The sequence below is a fragment of the Symphodus melops genome, assembly GCF_947650265.1.
Source record: "Symphodus melops genome assembly, chromosome: 7".
NCBI classification, from domain to species: domain Eukaryota; kingdom Metazoa; phylum Chordata; class Actinopteri; order Labriformes; family Labridae; genus Symphodus; species Symphodus melops.
Genome location: NC_136697.1, coordinates 21,681,905 through 21,698,418, shown reverse-complemented (window position 1 = coordinate 21,698,418; position 16,514 = coordinate 21,681,905). Strand labels below are relative to the sequence as shown.

Below are 16,514 nucleotides of genomic sequence, written 5' to 3'. Positions count from 1 at the left end.
ATGGAGAAAAACTATTTGGAGGAGTGCGCCCACAGCATTTGTTCAGAGGCTGTGTCTGACAAGTTAAACATGCATTTGTTTCCTCTTTAAACGCACTACTTTTCATTCAAAAGTTGCACCTTCCTTAGAGACCTTTTATTTTCTCTTAGTGTCCTTCAATTAACTTTCATTATTTGTTGAAACTTCACTTAATGAGGGACACACTACAAATACTGATTAGAACAAAACTAAACAAGTCATCTTTTCAATGATTTTTTTTTTTTCTTTTTTTTTCTGTATTTTCTCAATAATGGGTACATTTCAAGTCACTTTCAATTCTATGTTTTGGAAGGAATCTGGTGACCCCGACTTTGAAGACTTGATTTTACTATTCAATATCTCACTACTCATCCACATCTTGTAGTGTGTAATCCTTTGTGTAATACAGTTACTTCATGGCCTCCAGTGAGTCGCAGAGGTCAGAGTCTGTCTAAATATAATGAGGGTGAGCCACTTCATTGTGTGATTTTGAACCCTGGACTCGGATGAAGTGACACTCCGGCTGTGAGAGTGAAGCACCACTGTGCGGCGGCTCCCTCCCTGTTAGCAGCCCAGGAACAAGCAGCCGAGACACGGACACGTCAAGAGGCTTCAGGGGGAGTCCACCGGGGCAAAGAGATGGGGACTGACTGAGGAAAACCCGAAGACACCTTCTTCATCTGCGGCATCCCGCTAAAAGCAGAGGTAAATAAATAGTTAACGATAACTTCATCCTCTCTTTTGTATTTTTACATCACCGCTGCTTGTGATTCATACGTCAGCTAATATTAGCTAGCTTGTCAACTGAGGCTAGCACACTGACGATACGTAGAATAGATTTTACCCCCCGAGATATATAACTACAAATGAGGACACCAGGTTCAGCACATTTCATTAAAAGAGCCCGCTTTTCATTGAAACCGACGAACCGGCGCCTGTTACCGTTTTACCGTAAGCTAACGGTAAAACGGACGGTAACGTTAAAGCTAGCAACTTGGTGTCAACAGCTAGCTGAACCTCGTCTCCATTCATTTATTTCACTCGCTAATGTTTCTACCTCAGTCATAATGCATTAAATATGACCTAAAAGCAATCAAAAACTGTTCGCTTTAGACATGCTGATAATTATTTTTGGTTTCTTTTTGTTTCCGCAGTTTTCTTTCACGCAACATCCCAGTGTTTAATGTCGTTTTAACGACGCGATGTGTCAGCTAGATGACTTATCAGTTTCTGCACAATAATAAACAGTAACAGTGTTTATATAATGTGATCAGCTGTAGCTAAAAGTATAGCATGGCTTGTAGTCAAACGCTGCCAGTTTACCAAACACAATCACCTGTCAGTGTGTGCTGTGTGAAAACACTGCTAACTTAGTACAAGTCACCTTTTTAAAAACATATTTCATTTATAAATTAGCTGTGATATGATGATGCTTCTTTAGGAGCTTATTCTAAGTAACTTTAATGTGTTTAAGTCCAGACTAATTCATTCCCTTACTTTCTTTTTCACTCTGTATGTAGATTTTGTAGTGAAAGTTGGAGAAGTGAAACAATTATATGCTATATTTTCTGAACTAAATACACACATTTGTATTCAAAGTAAAAGGAAAAAAAGGTCTCTGAGACTCTGCTGCTTAAAAGCTACCTGGAGAGTTATTTTGGTTTCTCTCTGGGGGGGTTAGGCAACATAACTTCTTGTGTAGATTTCAATCTTCAAACTGTGTATCAGGAACAACATTTTCGCTTTCTGTTTAGAGTTATGAACATGATATCACAGAGTGTGAATGTTAGATGAATGTACACTTTCTCTACCAAAACTCCATTGTGCAGCTTTAATGCTGAGCCTGCTTTGGAAAGGTGTTCCTTGTCATTTTTCTAATGGACGATTTCGGAGTTCTTACTTAGCATTGTGACATTCAGGCAAAATGTTGAAACATTTCTCAAACACTGCCCTTTTATTGCACCGTATCTTAGTTAGAAGTTTAAAAGTAAAGCAAAATAATCTCTGTGAGAAAGGTAGTCATTAAAGTTTAGTTGTTCTGCGCTGCAGCTGAAGTAGGTAAAGCCAATGAAAACTTCACGATGATATTTGACTTCTCTTTTTTCAACCCTTCATTGCACAATAAGAAAAAAAAAGGTCACAAGAGCCAAGAATTTTAATGTAATGTTGTGTTTAAGTGATTTACTGTTTAATGTTTGAATTCAAAGCACTGTTTTTTAGTTGCACTGCAGAATATAAAATATGAAAAGGAAAGCCAAGACTGTCCGTCCCGGGTTGTTGTAGTCTTGGTTTATGTTACATGCATAATAAGTAGGCTGAATTTGGTGCTCTCTGGTGATACCCAATACCTGAGAGAGTGTAACATGATGCTTGTGGTCTGGTAGCCCAGCTCGACGGTCACACGACTGACTCTTTTGTCACTCTCGTCAAAACAAATGAGCCCCGGATCATTCCAGATGAAGATAATATGATGCAGTAAGGGTAACTAGGACTCCTAATGTATAACGTACAGACACAGTTCTGCTTTGAGTCTTCTGTATTTAGTTACCACATAACATTTGCTTGCTGTTTGTGACGCTGTACACAGCACAAGGGATGTTTTCTAAATGGAAAGTTTTAATCTATGCGTAGCTTTTCCAAACATTGGAATACAGAACAGATCACTGCGGAGGGGGGGAGGGTGAACAAACAGCCTTGCACTCAGTTGGCCTCTCTGTTCTATTTGATGATGTTTACAATAGAGTTAGCAGATGGGACAGTAGGGATCAGAGTCTTGTGTATTTTATTTATGTTTAGCGTTTCGTTGAGAAGCTAAACCATGCATGGGAATACTGGAGGTAAGAACAATGAGAAACTCCTGGTTACAAAAACATGTTCATCGTCAGCGCCATGAGTCTGCCTGCTCCTTCTGTCTTGAATATACTACGATTGGATCTCGCAGTGGAGTTAATATTTAACACTGGACGAGATTATCCCTATGGTATTTAGAGATTTTACACCTGTTTACTTTCGGGATCACATGTCAAGTTTAATGAGCAACCGGGGATCAACATGTTGAAGTCTATTGTGGTGGATATCGTGTTGGATTTGCTCCTGTAGCCAATCAATGCCACCCCTCACCCCCTCGGCTCCTCCTTTTGATTAGTTATGCACAATAACAAGCACACGCAGCAACGGCCGTCCATGTGACTGACTGCCAAGACATCATGCTGCAGTGTACTGCTGGGCTTTTTTCCCCCCCTGAGCTTGTGCTCTTATCAAGGAGAAAACATTGCATAGCAGTTCACTGAAATTAGCTGTCACTTATCAGCAATGCACCGACACTTTAAAGAGTACATCCTATTGGCTGAGGCCACACTGTCCTGTCAGCTGACTGGATGAACACATTGTGCAAAGAATGTCCCCAGAAGAAGGACAACAAGGTTTATGATAGTGTTGCACAATCGCCCCTGTTATCAGATAGTGGTGTACTAATATTTACTACTGTAAGGGTTTTTCCAATGTGATTAGGAGGGTCATAATCGAGATTGGATTCAAGATGGGGATAGGGAAGTTGAATCTTCATAACCTGAGAGAGGTAAAGCGTGGTCCCAGTGGAATATCCTGATGTAGGTGAAGTAAGAGCTGGTGCGCTATAGACGCCATGAAGAGACAGAGATCATGGGGGGACAAAGATCTCCTGGGAAGCAACACAGAAGACAACACCGACAACAGTGATGAGTCTCCGTCTCTGAGATCGTCCTGGTCCCTGGTGAGTCAGCTCTGACAGGTCTCTGTCTCTGGCAGTCCCATTCTGGGCATGGTGCTGGAAGGCCTGACGACACTATGATTCACCCACCCGTATTGTTTGGTTTGGAAGTTAGTTTGGCTTTGTGGTGGTTTGGTACCTGACCACACTGAATCAGCCGGGGCGGCCTGCAGAACCCTTTTTAAGGGTAAGTTTGACTGTAAGTAAAAAAAAAGAGAGGATGGCAGATGTCATGTTTGGTGTTTTAGATTTTTGAATATATTCCCCCCGAGTCATTCATCCGAAAATACTAAACCTGTTGAGTAAAATGTGTTCTTTTGGACATGGCTGTTATTTGGGTTTACTTCTAATTCTCACTGAGTTGATACTGAATGAAATAGCAGGTGAAACATGTTGTCACACGTGAGTGAATGCTGGCACCTTTCCAGAGGGATCCTGTGTTATATATGCATTCAACTTTAAAGTCTCTCTGAACAATCCTGTTGTTCACAGGATTACTCTGGCCTTGAAAAAAGTCTGTTCCTGCTCTAGCAGCTCCCTGGGTGAATAGCACAGCCCGGCACGGTCCACCCATTGATCCTCAACTTATTTAGCTGCATATGATTAATATCACATTACAGTTATTACAGTTAGTTTAGAGGTTCTTGCCTAACAAGCATTTGTACCGAAGCAAATGGAACTTGGGTTGAGAAAGTCGTTCCATTTCGTCTCCAAAGCAGTTTCACTTTTAGTAAAGGTAAACAAACTCTAACCTCAGGCCCAAGTTGTATTTCCCATCCCCTTTTTCTAGAAATGCCTGTGAAGTTCTTAGAAAGAACCTGGGTTTCCTGTTGTTGACAGAAGGTGTTGCAATAAGTCATCTGCTCCCTTTTACAACCATTTAAACTGTCAACTCAGAGTGATAGATGTGCGGTAGGACATGTGAGTTATCCCGGATAGCCTGCATATGTACTGTATATGTTTTATTACTACCTACATACCAGCTTACTGTCTGCAGACACGTTTGATCCCAGTTTGTAATATTCTGTGATGCCAGTCTTTCACAAGTGCCCCTATTCTCCCCCCTACAAGACCTTACACCCTGCTGCTCTCGTGACTGAACAAAAGGTCAGTGTGAGATAGGAGCATTTCAGGTTACATAAATTCAATAAAGTCAGCAGGCAAATGTGTTTACAAGCCCCACTAGACTAGACCCAGACAAGCCCCACTAGACTAGACCCAGACCTGAACAAACCAGAAATGGCTGTTTGCTGAGTTAAATGCACTCTATATCACAGATATAGAAAATGACTGGAAATGATCCATCAGTGAAGGAGCCAGAAGACGGCTTCAAAGTTTTTGTGATTATGTTTAATGCGCCGAGGTCTGCCTTGTGTTTTCTCTGATTGATTTTAAAATGATTAACGGACTTAAACACAGCTTTCTTCCTATATGACAAAGATTATGTGTCCACAGTTAATCCAAGCCTGAATAGTCTTAGACACAGATGTCTTTATTGGATCTGCTTAGCAGAGTTATGAATGTAAACAGGAAGTCAGCTGCTTCCATGGCAGTGTTGCAGTGGGAACTCGGAGTGAGGTCGTCTGTTTGAGCCCAGTCTTCAGCCCCCCCTCTTTCTGATGTTGCTCATGTGGGACAGCGACCAGTGACAGGGTTGCAGTGGAGAGCTCCGGCTGTTGGTATGCGGGTCAGGAGATAACAGACAGGCAGGCTGAGAGAGGAAAACATAACTCAAATGAGACAGCGCGACAGTCAAGAAGAAGGTTCTTAGAAAGGAGGAGACAACAGTAGATAGACTGAGAGGCTGCAAGGCAAATCAAGTAGGACACTTGTCAGTTTCTACACTCTGTGTAGGCCAAGCTGCTCTCCTCTTCTGGACTCTAAGCATGACGCACTCATCCTATCTTTGCCCTGACTCAGCTAATATTTAGTTCTTTTCCCTCCTCCAGGCGGACACCATGAACTACGTGGGCCAGCTGGCAGGTCAGGTGCTGGTTACTGTCAAAGAACTCTATAAGGGCATCAATCAGGCCACATTGTCGGGCTGCATCGATGTTGTGGTCGTCCGCCAGAGAGATGGCACCTACCAGTGCTCCCCATTCCATGTGCGCTTTGGCAAGCTGGGCGTACTGCGCTCCAAAGAGAAAGTGGTAATTACCTTCTTTTTTCTTTTTTTTTCTTTTCCCCATCATTGTGATTATTGTGTTTTCTCTTAATCATATGTCACAGTAGTAATTATTTCACATTTTTGGAGATCAAGACAAACCTTTCTCATCACAGCAGGAAAATGTTTCTAAAGCCATTTTTGGAGTTTAAGTGTACGCAAGGTTCGACAATGAAAAAGTTTCCTTTTAAATAAGTACGCCTTATCCTTTAGAAAATATAGCAAAGTATTTTTCAGACTTGACCAGTCTTCAATATGCATAAAAGATACATTCGTACACTAAATGTGGCTAATGCTAAACCAAGGTTTAGGGTATGCATATCCACATATATACATTCACAGGTGCTGGGTCAAAAATCAAACTGAAGGCGAGAATCAAAAAAAAGGATCAGCACACTGTAGTAAAGGCGCCCAGCAACTTTTACTGCAAAAGCAACGTTTCAATCTCACAGATCTTCTTCAGGCTTTGTTAAGTCTTCACATTGTGCTCTGCAGGACTGAGAGTCAACCCTCTCTCTAGTCAGAGGCTGAGCTGGACAACACTATCTGTTACTCCCTATGGAGGATAAAGCATGCCTTCATTTAAAGGGCAACGTCAACCTACAACACATCAACCGCTGAGCTCAATGTGCGCCATGACTCATCACTGTACAGCCTTCAAAAACAACAGAACACTGTATGTGTGTGCATATTGGGCTTTATTGACATTTCCATGAACCTCCAGTTATGGTGTCCTGCCGTTCTAAGAAGTTGGGATATGGATTTTAAATATTGACTTACATGAGTGACGGGACACTTTTCATTCTTACATTATTAGCTTTATGGAAAAAAAGGTCGAAGCTACTGGAGCACTGGGTCAAAAAATGTTGAGGAATCAGGGGATTGCAGAACTCAAATAGCTTAGACGTGAATGACTGTCAGGATTACAAAAAAAGCTAATAGTGGGGAAATAGAAGTCTAAGCATTCTGATGAAATATAAAAATCTTGTTACATCCCTGTTAAAGAAAAGAGTTGGGGTTTTTTTATTACCCTCGTGTGCCATTTCTTCACAGCGAACTTTGCTTGTACCCCCCTCCCCCAACAGATCAACCTGGGGGATAAACTTTGATTGATTTGTTTCTCTCTCAGAAAGCAAGGCTGAAAAGTCATTTAAAATAACATTCAAACTCGTTTGAATTAAAAGATACCTGGCTGCCTCACTGAACACAAGTTGTCCATAAATGTCGCTGGTTTTCTACCTTCCTGATCCATTTATTCTCAGTTCGGGAGTAATTGTGCTATATTTAGCACTCACTTCTCACTTCAGAAGATTCACAGATAGTTCTTGTAGCAACACAATACTAGTACATTAAATGATGCGGTAGAATAGAAGGGTCTAAATATCAGAGGTTTTAAAAAGTGTATCTAGTTGCACAATTAAAAATGGCTTCTTCACAATCAGGGAACATAGCCTTTCCTGTGAGTGAACTGGAGGTTACTTGAGTTTATAAGCTTGCATAAAAATTAGATAGAAAGTATTACTGGGTGTTCTGTTTGTAATAAATGGCTATTATTAGACAGCCATTATAATTGAATGTGTTTTTCCAGGACGAGCTCTGTCACTGATGTCCAGAACGTCTATTCTTAGCACCATGAAGAAGAACGCTTATTGTCTTGCTTTTGGAGTGGAGTGGGTGATGATTTGCGGGAGGGGGGGGGACTGACACTGTCTCTACACCCACTCAGAATGCTGATGGGGCTCAGAGGGAGTAGTGAATGAGGGGTTCCTATGGCAACAGCTCTACAACTTGAATGTGTGGGAGGTGGAGGAAGTGAAGAAGGCCGCTTCAACAACAAGGGCTGTTGTGTAACAGCCAGGCATAACGTGTCCCTGAGTTATTTATCAGATCATCAAGGGGCTGCTGCGAAATGTATTTAGCTGATGTTTTTTTGGACCAAATACTTAATGGCAAATGTGTTTCTGTCATGCAGATAAGAACATAAATCAGAATGGGAATGAAACTGTGGCTGCCTGCCAAGTGCTGATTAGATGTTGGCTTTGGATAGTGTGCCTGTCGCAGAGCACCATGTTAACTGTCCTACGCAAGCTGACGCCGTGCCTTTATTCTGAGTCTCTGCAGACGGCCGTGCCACGAGTAATTCCAGTAAACTAGCACTGTGTTGGCACATCAATAACTGAGTCATTCAAGCCAATGTAACGAGCCACTGCCTGTGAAAGGTTGAAGAGGGCCCTCATTTATTCTGCCTCATTATTAATTGGGCTTTGAAATTCCCAGACATCACTCACTCACCACCACCACCACCACACATAAACTCCCCTTCAGCAACCCCGAGGGCATGACGGCAAATCTTGAGGCTGATGAGAAAACCAAACAAAGCGAAACACAAAAGATAACAAGAGGATTTCAAAAAACAACCACAAAAAAACAAACAAAACCAAAGGCATGAATGTTGGTGGCTGTAAGTAAGGAAGTCATTTTCATGTCAGACTGGGAAGAGAACTTGTGAATACAGTTGCTCCTCCTTTTTAATCTCTGCCAGACGTGACCTGGTTTCTGCTTTTGTGGTGTCAAGTTTCTGAATGGTCGCAGATCCACTGGGGGTTTTCTTGGCAATCTTGAATGGCCCTGTTCAATTGGCAGGCTCCATCTAACGCACACCCAGAGGACTAATACTTATTAAGATTTGAAAAGCCTCATGAGAAAGATGGGGCTTTAAGTAGCTCCTGCCGTATATGGCCTGAAAATGTGTAGCATGAATAATAATAATTAAAAAAAAAACATGCCATCTTTAGTTATGATCTTCAGTCACTAACAAATTCCTTACAGTCACAGTGCCCTAACCTTGCTTGTATTTTTTTGCAAATTCTTCCAGATCGACATTGAAGTAAATGGAGAGCCGGTGGACTTGCACATGAAGCTTGGGGATAATGGAGAGGCCTTTTTTGTTCAGGAAACGGAACAGCTGAACGTAAGCACCCAATTTACTACGTAGATCAAATAAAGCCAATCATCTTTTAAATTAAAAATCAATACAGTTTGAGGTCAATGAAGCAATTTTTTATCTAGATTATATTTTGGTTTATAGTTATATTTTGCTTGTGAAGTTGATGCAGAGTATTTAAGATTTGGACTGTTTTGTATTCATCATTTGATAAACCTGTAATTGAATGAATTACAAGACTGGAAACTCTGGAAAACCAGGTTTAGCATTGTTTTTTATACATACTCCACGAGAAAGACAGTTGTTCACAATGTCTGAACCCCACAAAATCTTACCAGTTTACTTAACATGTTAGTGTTATGTACTCATTGTGACAGCTCAGCGAGACAAAAGCTCTGTCCTTCTGTACATGAGTCATTGGCTTAACTACGCTGCTCCTGTTTAAACATGTCTTTAGTCTTAAGTTCTTGCATTTTCCCTTGATTCAGCAGATTGTCCCTGCCCATCTCGCCACCTCTCCAATCCCGACTGAGAGTCACCTGTTCTGGATCTCAGAGGTCGAGCAAAAAGAGCTGGAGGATGACACAGCTGACCAAGAGGACCCTCCCGATCCTCCTGCTCCGAGCACCGTGGCAACGAAAAAGAAGAAGAAGAGGAGGAAGAAGCACAAGGGAGATCCCCGAAGAGAAGAGCTGACCCCTCCAATGTCAGTCACTGCTAGTAATGCTAATGCTGCTAACATACCTGCTGCTATGTCTGCTGCTATGTCCAGCGCTGGACAAAATGAAGAGATCTTTGAGATGGACATGAGCTCAGACGAGGAAGCTGCAGCACGTATTTCAAGGTTTGTTCAGGATCTGTAATGCAGCTTTAAATGTCTGTTTGAAAGATCTATTTGAATACCTAATTTTATATCTGTCTCACCTCGGATTTAGATCACCATCAGTGTCCACAATGCGAGATATTGACCCAAAATTACCCGCAGCCAGACACAACCTTGATGGTTATCCTCTGTCTGATGGAGACTGGCCGGCAGATGACAGGTATGTATTCACATGAACACGTAGCCATCAGAAAGGGTGTGGCTGAACCATGTTAATGTGCTTTCTCTTTGTGTTTGTTTTTAGCCATGGCTTGTCTCAGGCCTTTTCCCCAAAGAGTGACTCTGAACTGATGGTCAGACCCTCAGTGAGTATGCTCAGAGCTGAGTCCCACATGCAGTGGACTTGGGGAGAGTTTCCAGAAACAGCCAGGGTAAGCTCGTCTCTCTACTTGCTCTCTAAAGAACATCATTAACAGAACCATAGACTGAAGAAAAAGGCCCTTCGGATTGAAGCCGTAGTAGAGCTCCCGTTGCTGACTGGCTACCATATAGGTCATACCCCCCATCAGTGATAACAGATGGATCATAGGTCAAATTGTCAAATCAAAATCCACATCAGCTACATTTGTCTCAAAGATGATGTTATTATTACGCCATTTTTATTTCTTTTTTTTTTTCAGAGAAGCGTCTTAAGTTTTTTGATGAAGAAAACAGTATAAATGCCATGATGGCTCCCGCGGCGCTATGTGCACCAGACAAAAGTCATTGAATTTTGATAACCATAGGTGTCTTCTTTAACGTGACACTAGACTCTGCTCTGCTGTGGACTTTCCCACCGCAGCTCTCCCAGCCGATTCACTGCTGCGCAGACTCAAATTCACAATATGTCGTCGACCGTCACAGCAGTGTTCTGGTTTCCTCCTGTTCATTGAAATTGCTGAGGGACGCTGGAGGCTTTCTACAGTCTATGGTCAGAAAACTCTTTCCACTAAGTATCGTTTGGTATAACCTGTATTTTTAATCTGCAGGTCCCCAAAAAAGAGAAAGCAGAGCTAATAAAGACAGTGACCATTACCCCATCAGAGAACACCCATTTCCGAGTTATCCTCAGCTCTGAAGCCATGGAGAACGATACTGAGCCTGAAAAAGAAGATGCTCCCTCCCCCTCAGTTTGTACCATTGTCAAGCCCAAGCCCCGCACCCCTATCACCACTGTAACATCTGACAGTCTCCTCACACCTGTCAGCACAATGACCTCTGTGAGTCCCATAACTACAGAGGCCCTGGATGTCCTGCCATCAAATGTGGCTACCTCCACTCCTTCCAACATCCAACAGAGCGATTCTCCCTCAAAGAAGAAAGGTATGTTTGTGTGGTTGTCACTTTTTTTTCTTCTTTTTAGCCATCTCCTGGTTAGCAATAGTTTTGATGGTATATAAACTGAAAATTAATTTCTTTTTTTGAATCAAGGTGTCCCAAAAAGGAGCCAGCATCAGGGACCTGAGGATATCTACTTAGATGACCTGAATGTACTTGAACCTGATGTTGCTGCGCGATATTTCCCCAAGAGGTTAGATAACAAAAGAGGAACCTAATTAAGTTTGCTGCTTGACCTCTTTGAGTTAAAAATGGAAAGTGAAATGTCCTCTATTTAAAAATGAACAAATAGAACAAATATTGTCCTCTAAAATGACCCTCATGCTTTGAGGAAAGTGTCATGGCATGTTGTTCCTCTGCTGTTGCTGCAGTGAGTCTGAGGCGGCGACGAAGCACTGGATGGACTCAGAGATCCACTCTGGCTCACAGTCTCCACAGTCGGTGGGCAGTGCAGCAGCTGACAGCGGGACAGAGTGTCTTTCTGATTCAGCGAGTGACCTCCCTGACGTCACTCTTTCTCTGTGTGGAGGCCTCACAGAAAATGCAGAAATATCCAAAGGTACAACAGAACGGCCCTTTTAAACATGTAGAGCCGAGTGCTTCATGTCAGCCAGTTAAACTACAGATAAACATTGTGCAACTAGAAAGTTGTCCTTGTGACATCACTTGCTTACACTACATTCTTTCTAACCACCTATTTTGCTTTTCATTGAATTTGTTCAAACCTATATGCATAAACGCATATTATTACAGGCATAGGAAATGTTCCCAGACTTTATTGTGTGTCTTTAGATGAGATGTTCATCTTATGTCTTTTGATGAATGCTCCTCGTTCTTCTGTTTGCAGAAAGGTTCATGGAGCATATCATCACCTATCTGGAGTTTGCTGAGAATCCAGCCATTATAGATAACCCAAATCTGGTTGTAAAGATAGGAAATAGGTTAGTAAGCATTTTTTTTATATCATGACTGAAATAAACAAAAGATCACTTGAAGTGTGTTTATGTTTGATCATTCATGTCTTTGTCCTCAGATATTATAATTGGACACTAGCTGCACCCTTAATTCTCAGTCTACAAGCGTTTCAGAAGAATTTACCAAAGGTAACTAATAGTTTTTTGTTCTGTATATTTTCCAGTATCGGAAGGATTGTTTGTAGATTGTTGGTAACTGTGCTTGTCTGAATGTTTTTACCAGGCAACGGAGGAGGCCTGGGTGAAGGAGAAGATGCCAAAGAAGTCAGGTCGCTGGTGGTTCTGGCGAAAAAGGGCAGATAGTACAATCAAGCAGGTATGCACATTTTACATTTAAAATACACTGGGATCAATATCCTTAATTTAGACTCACACCTGTATGTAACTGTGCACGGATTAGTTTTTAACCTAAAACCTTTCTTCTTCAAGTCGGAGGCCAAGCTTGAAACCAAGGAGGAGTCTCACCTGGAGGAGGAAGGACCCTCCAGCTCTCAGGAGAAACTGCCCATGCCGTAAGTGATACGAAGTGCTCGTTCATTACTCGGTAACGTTGAAAAAGTTCAGTGACACGTTGAACTCTGGTATGAAATCGTAAAAAATTCACAGCTCCATAAATCTTTCTTTCTTTTTTTTTCATCATTACAAAAGGCAGTTTTCTAGAATCTAGTTAAGGACAATGACCTTAAACACATTTTCATCTCTGTTTTCCTTGAGAGATCCGGGGTGGGGATGTATGTGGGGTCGCCATGGAGCGAAGATTTTTAAACTTAGCACCAATCCACTTTTGTACATGTATGTGAGTGAGCTCTTGGGGTGAAGGGAGGGGACAATGTGTTTCCTTGTACATTTTTAAATAAAAAATTGATCGCAAAAAAAGCCAGTTTTTGGGTGTTCGATGGCAAGATCATTAAGAATGAATTTGTCAAGTAAAATGTAAAGTAGTGACTTTAGATAAGAAGCCCAACAAATACATAACATAGGAAAACAAAAACAAACCTGTTAAAAGCTTTAACATTAGTCAGACACTGTTTTTGTTCACTGCATTCTGTAAATCTCTAAAAAGGATTCTTTTATTGTAGGCCTAAAGCAGGAGACACGTCCAGTGATGAAGAGGGGAAGGAGGTGAGTGCTGCTTCCTGTCAGGACAGACTGCAGCCTGTGGAAGTTCAGCACCACACAAGTCCACACGCTTACAGGAAGTCACTGCGCCTCTCCTCTGATCAGATAGTAAGTTCTTTCTTACAGGCTTTCTCATATTTGTATATGACAGTTTAATTTAAAATAAAGGACAGAGGTGACCTCACAGTGTAGAGTAAAGTGAGACGAATCCATCACTGGGTTTATTTTGTAGTTTATAGCTCCCTCTGCTGGCTAGATACATACTTCATAGCGTCTGCTCTGGTTATGGTCTGTAGGGGGCGCCAAAGACCTGCACATTCTTCATACTGTGGCAAAAAAGAAAAAATTCCCACTGCAGAGTATTGTTTATGCTGCAGGAACAAATATGTACTGAATGAAATCGCCTCTGCCTCCAGATGCCTTCACTGTCCTTCTTGTGTTACCAGGCTAGTCTGAAACTGAAGGAGGGACCCAATGATGTGACATTTAGCATTACCACTCAATACCAGGGAACATGCCGCTGCGAGGGCACCATCTACCTGTGGAACTGGGACGACAAAGTCATTATCTCTGATATTGACGGCACCATTACCAAGTACGAACGCTCCTTCATCCATCCATTCATTCATTCATCCATCCATCCATCCACAGCCCCTTTGAGCAGAGTAGTGACTCTTCACTTCTCGTCCCATACCTTTAATAGTTACAGATCGTCTGTACTGGTTTGAACATTTCAAGTTAAATGACGCACAGTAAGGAAGATGGATTAGTTTCTTATCAATCACTTTATTTGCCTTTGAACTCGTTATGAACAGTTTTCTTTCATACGTCAATTACAGTGGACAATCTTCAAGTCCCTCTAGAATACCCGATATCCATTCTATAATCCACTTTTATTCATGTTAAGCTTTTTAATTATCGGGAAAGCTGGCTTTATCTCTTCTGACGCAAAACCTGATGCCATGTGGCGTTCCTGACGCCCACTCGTGGTTTCATTGGTGCTAAACATCAAACCGGTTCAGATCGACTGCAGCTTATTATCCCTGTGACCCTTTAGGCCAACCTGTGGCTTGTGGCTTTCTTTGAGAAACAGGGCAAAGAGCACAGCGACTATAATGAGCCCATTTACATTTCTGTGTGAAAGTACATGCTGCTGTTGGCTTGGGTTGAGACAGCGCCTCCCATAAGGACCAGTGATCCTCATTAGCGGAAAACCGATCATAATGTTCTCTTTCCTTGATGAAATGCTAAAGTAGTTATGATGCTTTATGTGATCTTCTATCACGGCATGCGCTGTTGATCGACTTTATAACCTTATCCGCTTTTTATTACTTAACATCTGCTGCGTTTGTACAGTCTGTGTCGCAGTGACGTCCGTAACAGATGTCTGTGTCTTTATGTCGCTAATGTTTGTGTGTGTTTGTGTCATGTTGCAGGTCAGATGTGTTTGGACAAATCCTGCCACAGTTGGGGAAGGACTGGACCCACCAGGGCATTGCCAAACTCTACCACTCAGTCGCTGAGTAAGTGCACAACAACACTGATTAATCACAGAGGAAGGATGAATGGCCGGTCAGCGGTTGGGTCTGTCTGGTTTGATTCCCAATAGTCTCCCTGTGGAGTCGATATTTCCTCTCGGTGTTTGCGTGGGGAGGGGGGAGGGGGGGGCGCTCTGAGGTGGATGACTCAGGAAGTTTCATCAAGACCGAATTATTGTAAAAACACAGCTTAAACCCATGCCAGTGTTTGGCCACTATTCTTAATGTGATTCCTTTCGTGAGTTTGAAAAGTAAAATCTCAGCCTGTCTTAGTCATACAGAGAATAGATAGGTTAATACACATGGGAGGAAGTAGAGACCATTAGTAGTTAAAATAGATGTTCATCATATGACTTCGGCACATGATGAGAGCAACAGATATCATGGATGTAATTAAAGTGCTATTCTTGGTAGGTTCTAATTATGATATTGATAGAAAACTTTATTGGAGCCTTCGCTAATGACCATCTTTCCACATTTGCAGGAATGGCTACAAGTTCCTGTACTGCTCAGCACGTGCTATTGGAATGGCGGACATGACAAGAGGTTACCTGCAGTGGGTCAACGATGAAGGCACGATTCTACCCCGGGGACCTCTCATGTTGTCTCCCAGCAGCCTTTTCTCTGCCTTCCACAGGTATTCCACTATTATATCACTAGTGGTAGCATCATCTCGTGCACACATTTCAGATTTCAAACCGTCCCTTCTTTACCCGTCTTTAAACTCTTGATTCCTTTCCTGCACACTTGCTTTCAGATTAAATGTTCACGAGTTTTACTGGTCAGAATCCTGTCCTTGTAATTCACTTTTTTCCAATGGTGAGGTTGATAGGACCGCAGGAAACTCCAAGCCATGAATTTTAAACTAAGTGTTGAATTACAGCTTGCCATCAAATCCTAGAAATAGGAAATAGCTCATGCATTCTTACATGTACTGTGATGAAGCGGCCTCTCTCTTTGCACATGGTGGTAGGTAAGGACGCCGCATGTTTTGACCTTTTATTGACTTGAAGAGTCGAGTTGTTTCTTTTGGGCTTGTTTCCATCGACCCGTTTGCTTATTTCTCTCGTGAAATCTGGCAACACTGCCTCTTCAGCATCATAGAGACATTTATATGATACAATATATGCAATAGCTTTGCTACATATACCATTCTTTCCTTGCGTCTTTGCATATTTTTAAAGCGCTGTATGAATAAAAAGTTATATATTTATTTCTGACCAGTAAAAGTTATATATTTAGTTATATAATTATTATAAAGCAAGGGCATGTCATGCCTGAACTACAAACAAATTACTTTTTAAAGTTTAATCCAAATAGAAGAAAGCAGCTTTGGGGTAAAGTCAACATGTGTTCACTTAGCTGTAATTAGACCTGACCCATGGTAAGGACATGTCTATGTTTGTGGCACTAATCATACTGTCTGCTTGCTTCAGGGAGGTCATTGAGAAGAAACCCGAGATCTTCAAGATTGAATGCCTTACAGATATCAAGAACCTGTTCCAGCATAACAAGCAGCCATTCCACGCCGCCTTTGGGAATCGAACTAATGTGAGTTAATGGATGTTTAAAGATGTCAGACTCACGGACATTAGAGCTCTCACTGTTACATGTCAGTGAGCCGTGTTTTCCATAAGTCAACGCAGTCATGATGTATTGCAAGATCAACATGACAGTTTGGCTATCAATTAGCAGACACAAACATATGAAATCAGTACTGGGCTAAACTGAGCTGAGGTCACCGGTGGAGAAGTACGGTCCCATGTGACACCGTCTGTGCAAGGGGGAGCTCAAGCTGGGCACAGCGTC

At 41.9% G+C, this 16,514-nt stretch overlaps 1 protein-coding gene across 3 annotated transcripts in view; it reads left to right on the top strand.

Annotated features, from left to right (window-relative positions):
* The first annotated feature begins 311 nt into the window (after nt 1-311).
* Nucleotides 312-16,514, top strand: part of lpin2 (lipin 2) — a 34,222-nt gene continuing 18,019 nt past the window's right edge. The window contains exons 1-18 of one of the 3 annotated variants that reach the window (XM_079347424.1): nt 312-723; nt 5,716-5,916; nt 8,806-8,901; nt 9,363-9,718; nt 9,810-9,917; nt 10,002-10,128; nt 10,726-11,059; nt 11,168-11,267; nt 11,446-11,633; nt 11,922-12,015; nt 12,108-12,177; nt 12,272-12,364; nt 12,478-12,560; nt 13,128-13,275; nt 13,614-13,762; nt 14,604-14,690; nt 15,190-15,342; nt 16,142-16,256. In XM_079347424.1, coding sequence (XP_079203550.1) covers nt 5,725-5,916; nt 8,806-8,901; nt 9,363-9,718; nt 9,810-9,917; nt 10,002-10,128; nt 10,726-11,059; nt 11,168-11,267; nt 11,446-11,633; nt 11,922-12,015; nt 12,108-12,177; nt 12,272-12,364; nt 12,478-12,560; nt 13,128-13,275; nt 13,614-13,762; nt 14,604-14,690; nt 15,190-15,342; nt 16,142-16,256 — 2,493 coding nt within the window. In that variant the 5' untranslated portion in view covers nt 312-723; nt 5,716-5,724. The remainder of the gene's footprint in view (nt 724-5,715; nt 5,917-8,805; nt 8,902-9,362; nt 9,719-9,809; nt 9,918-10,001; nt 10,129-10,725; nt 11,060-11,167; nt 11,268-11,445; nt 11,634-11,921; nt 12,016-12,107; nt 12,178-12,271; nt 12,365-12,477; nt 12,561-13,127; nt 13,276-13,613; nt 13,763-14,603; nt 14,691-15,189; nt 15,343-16,141; nt 16,257-16,514) is intronic. The other 2 variants (XM_079347423.1, XM_079347425.1) reach the window with 2 other exon arrangements.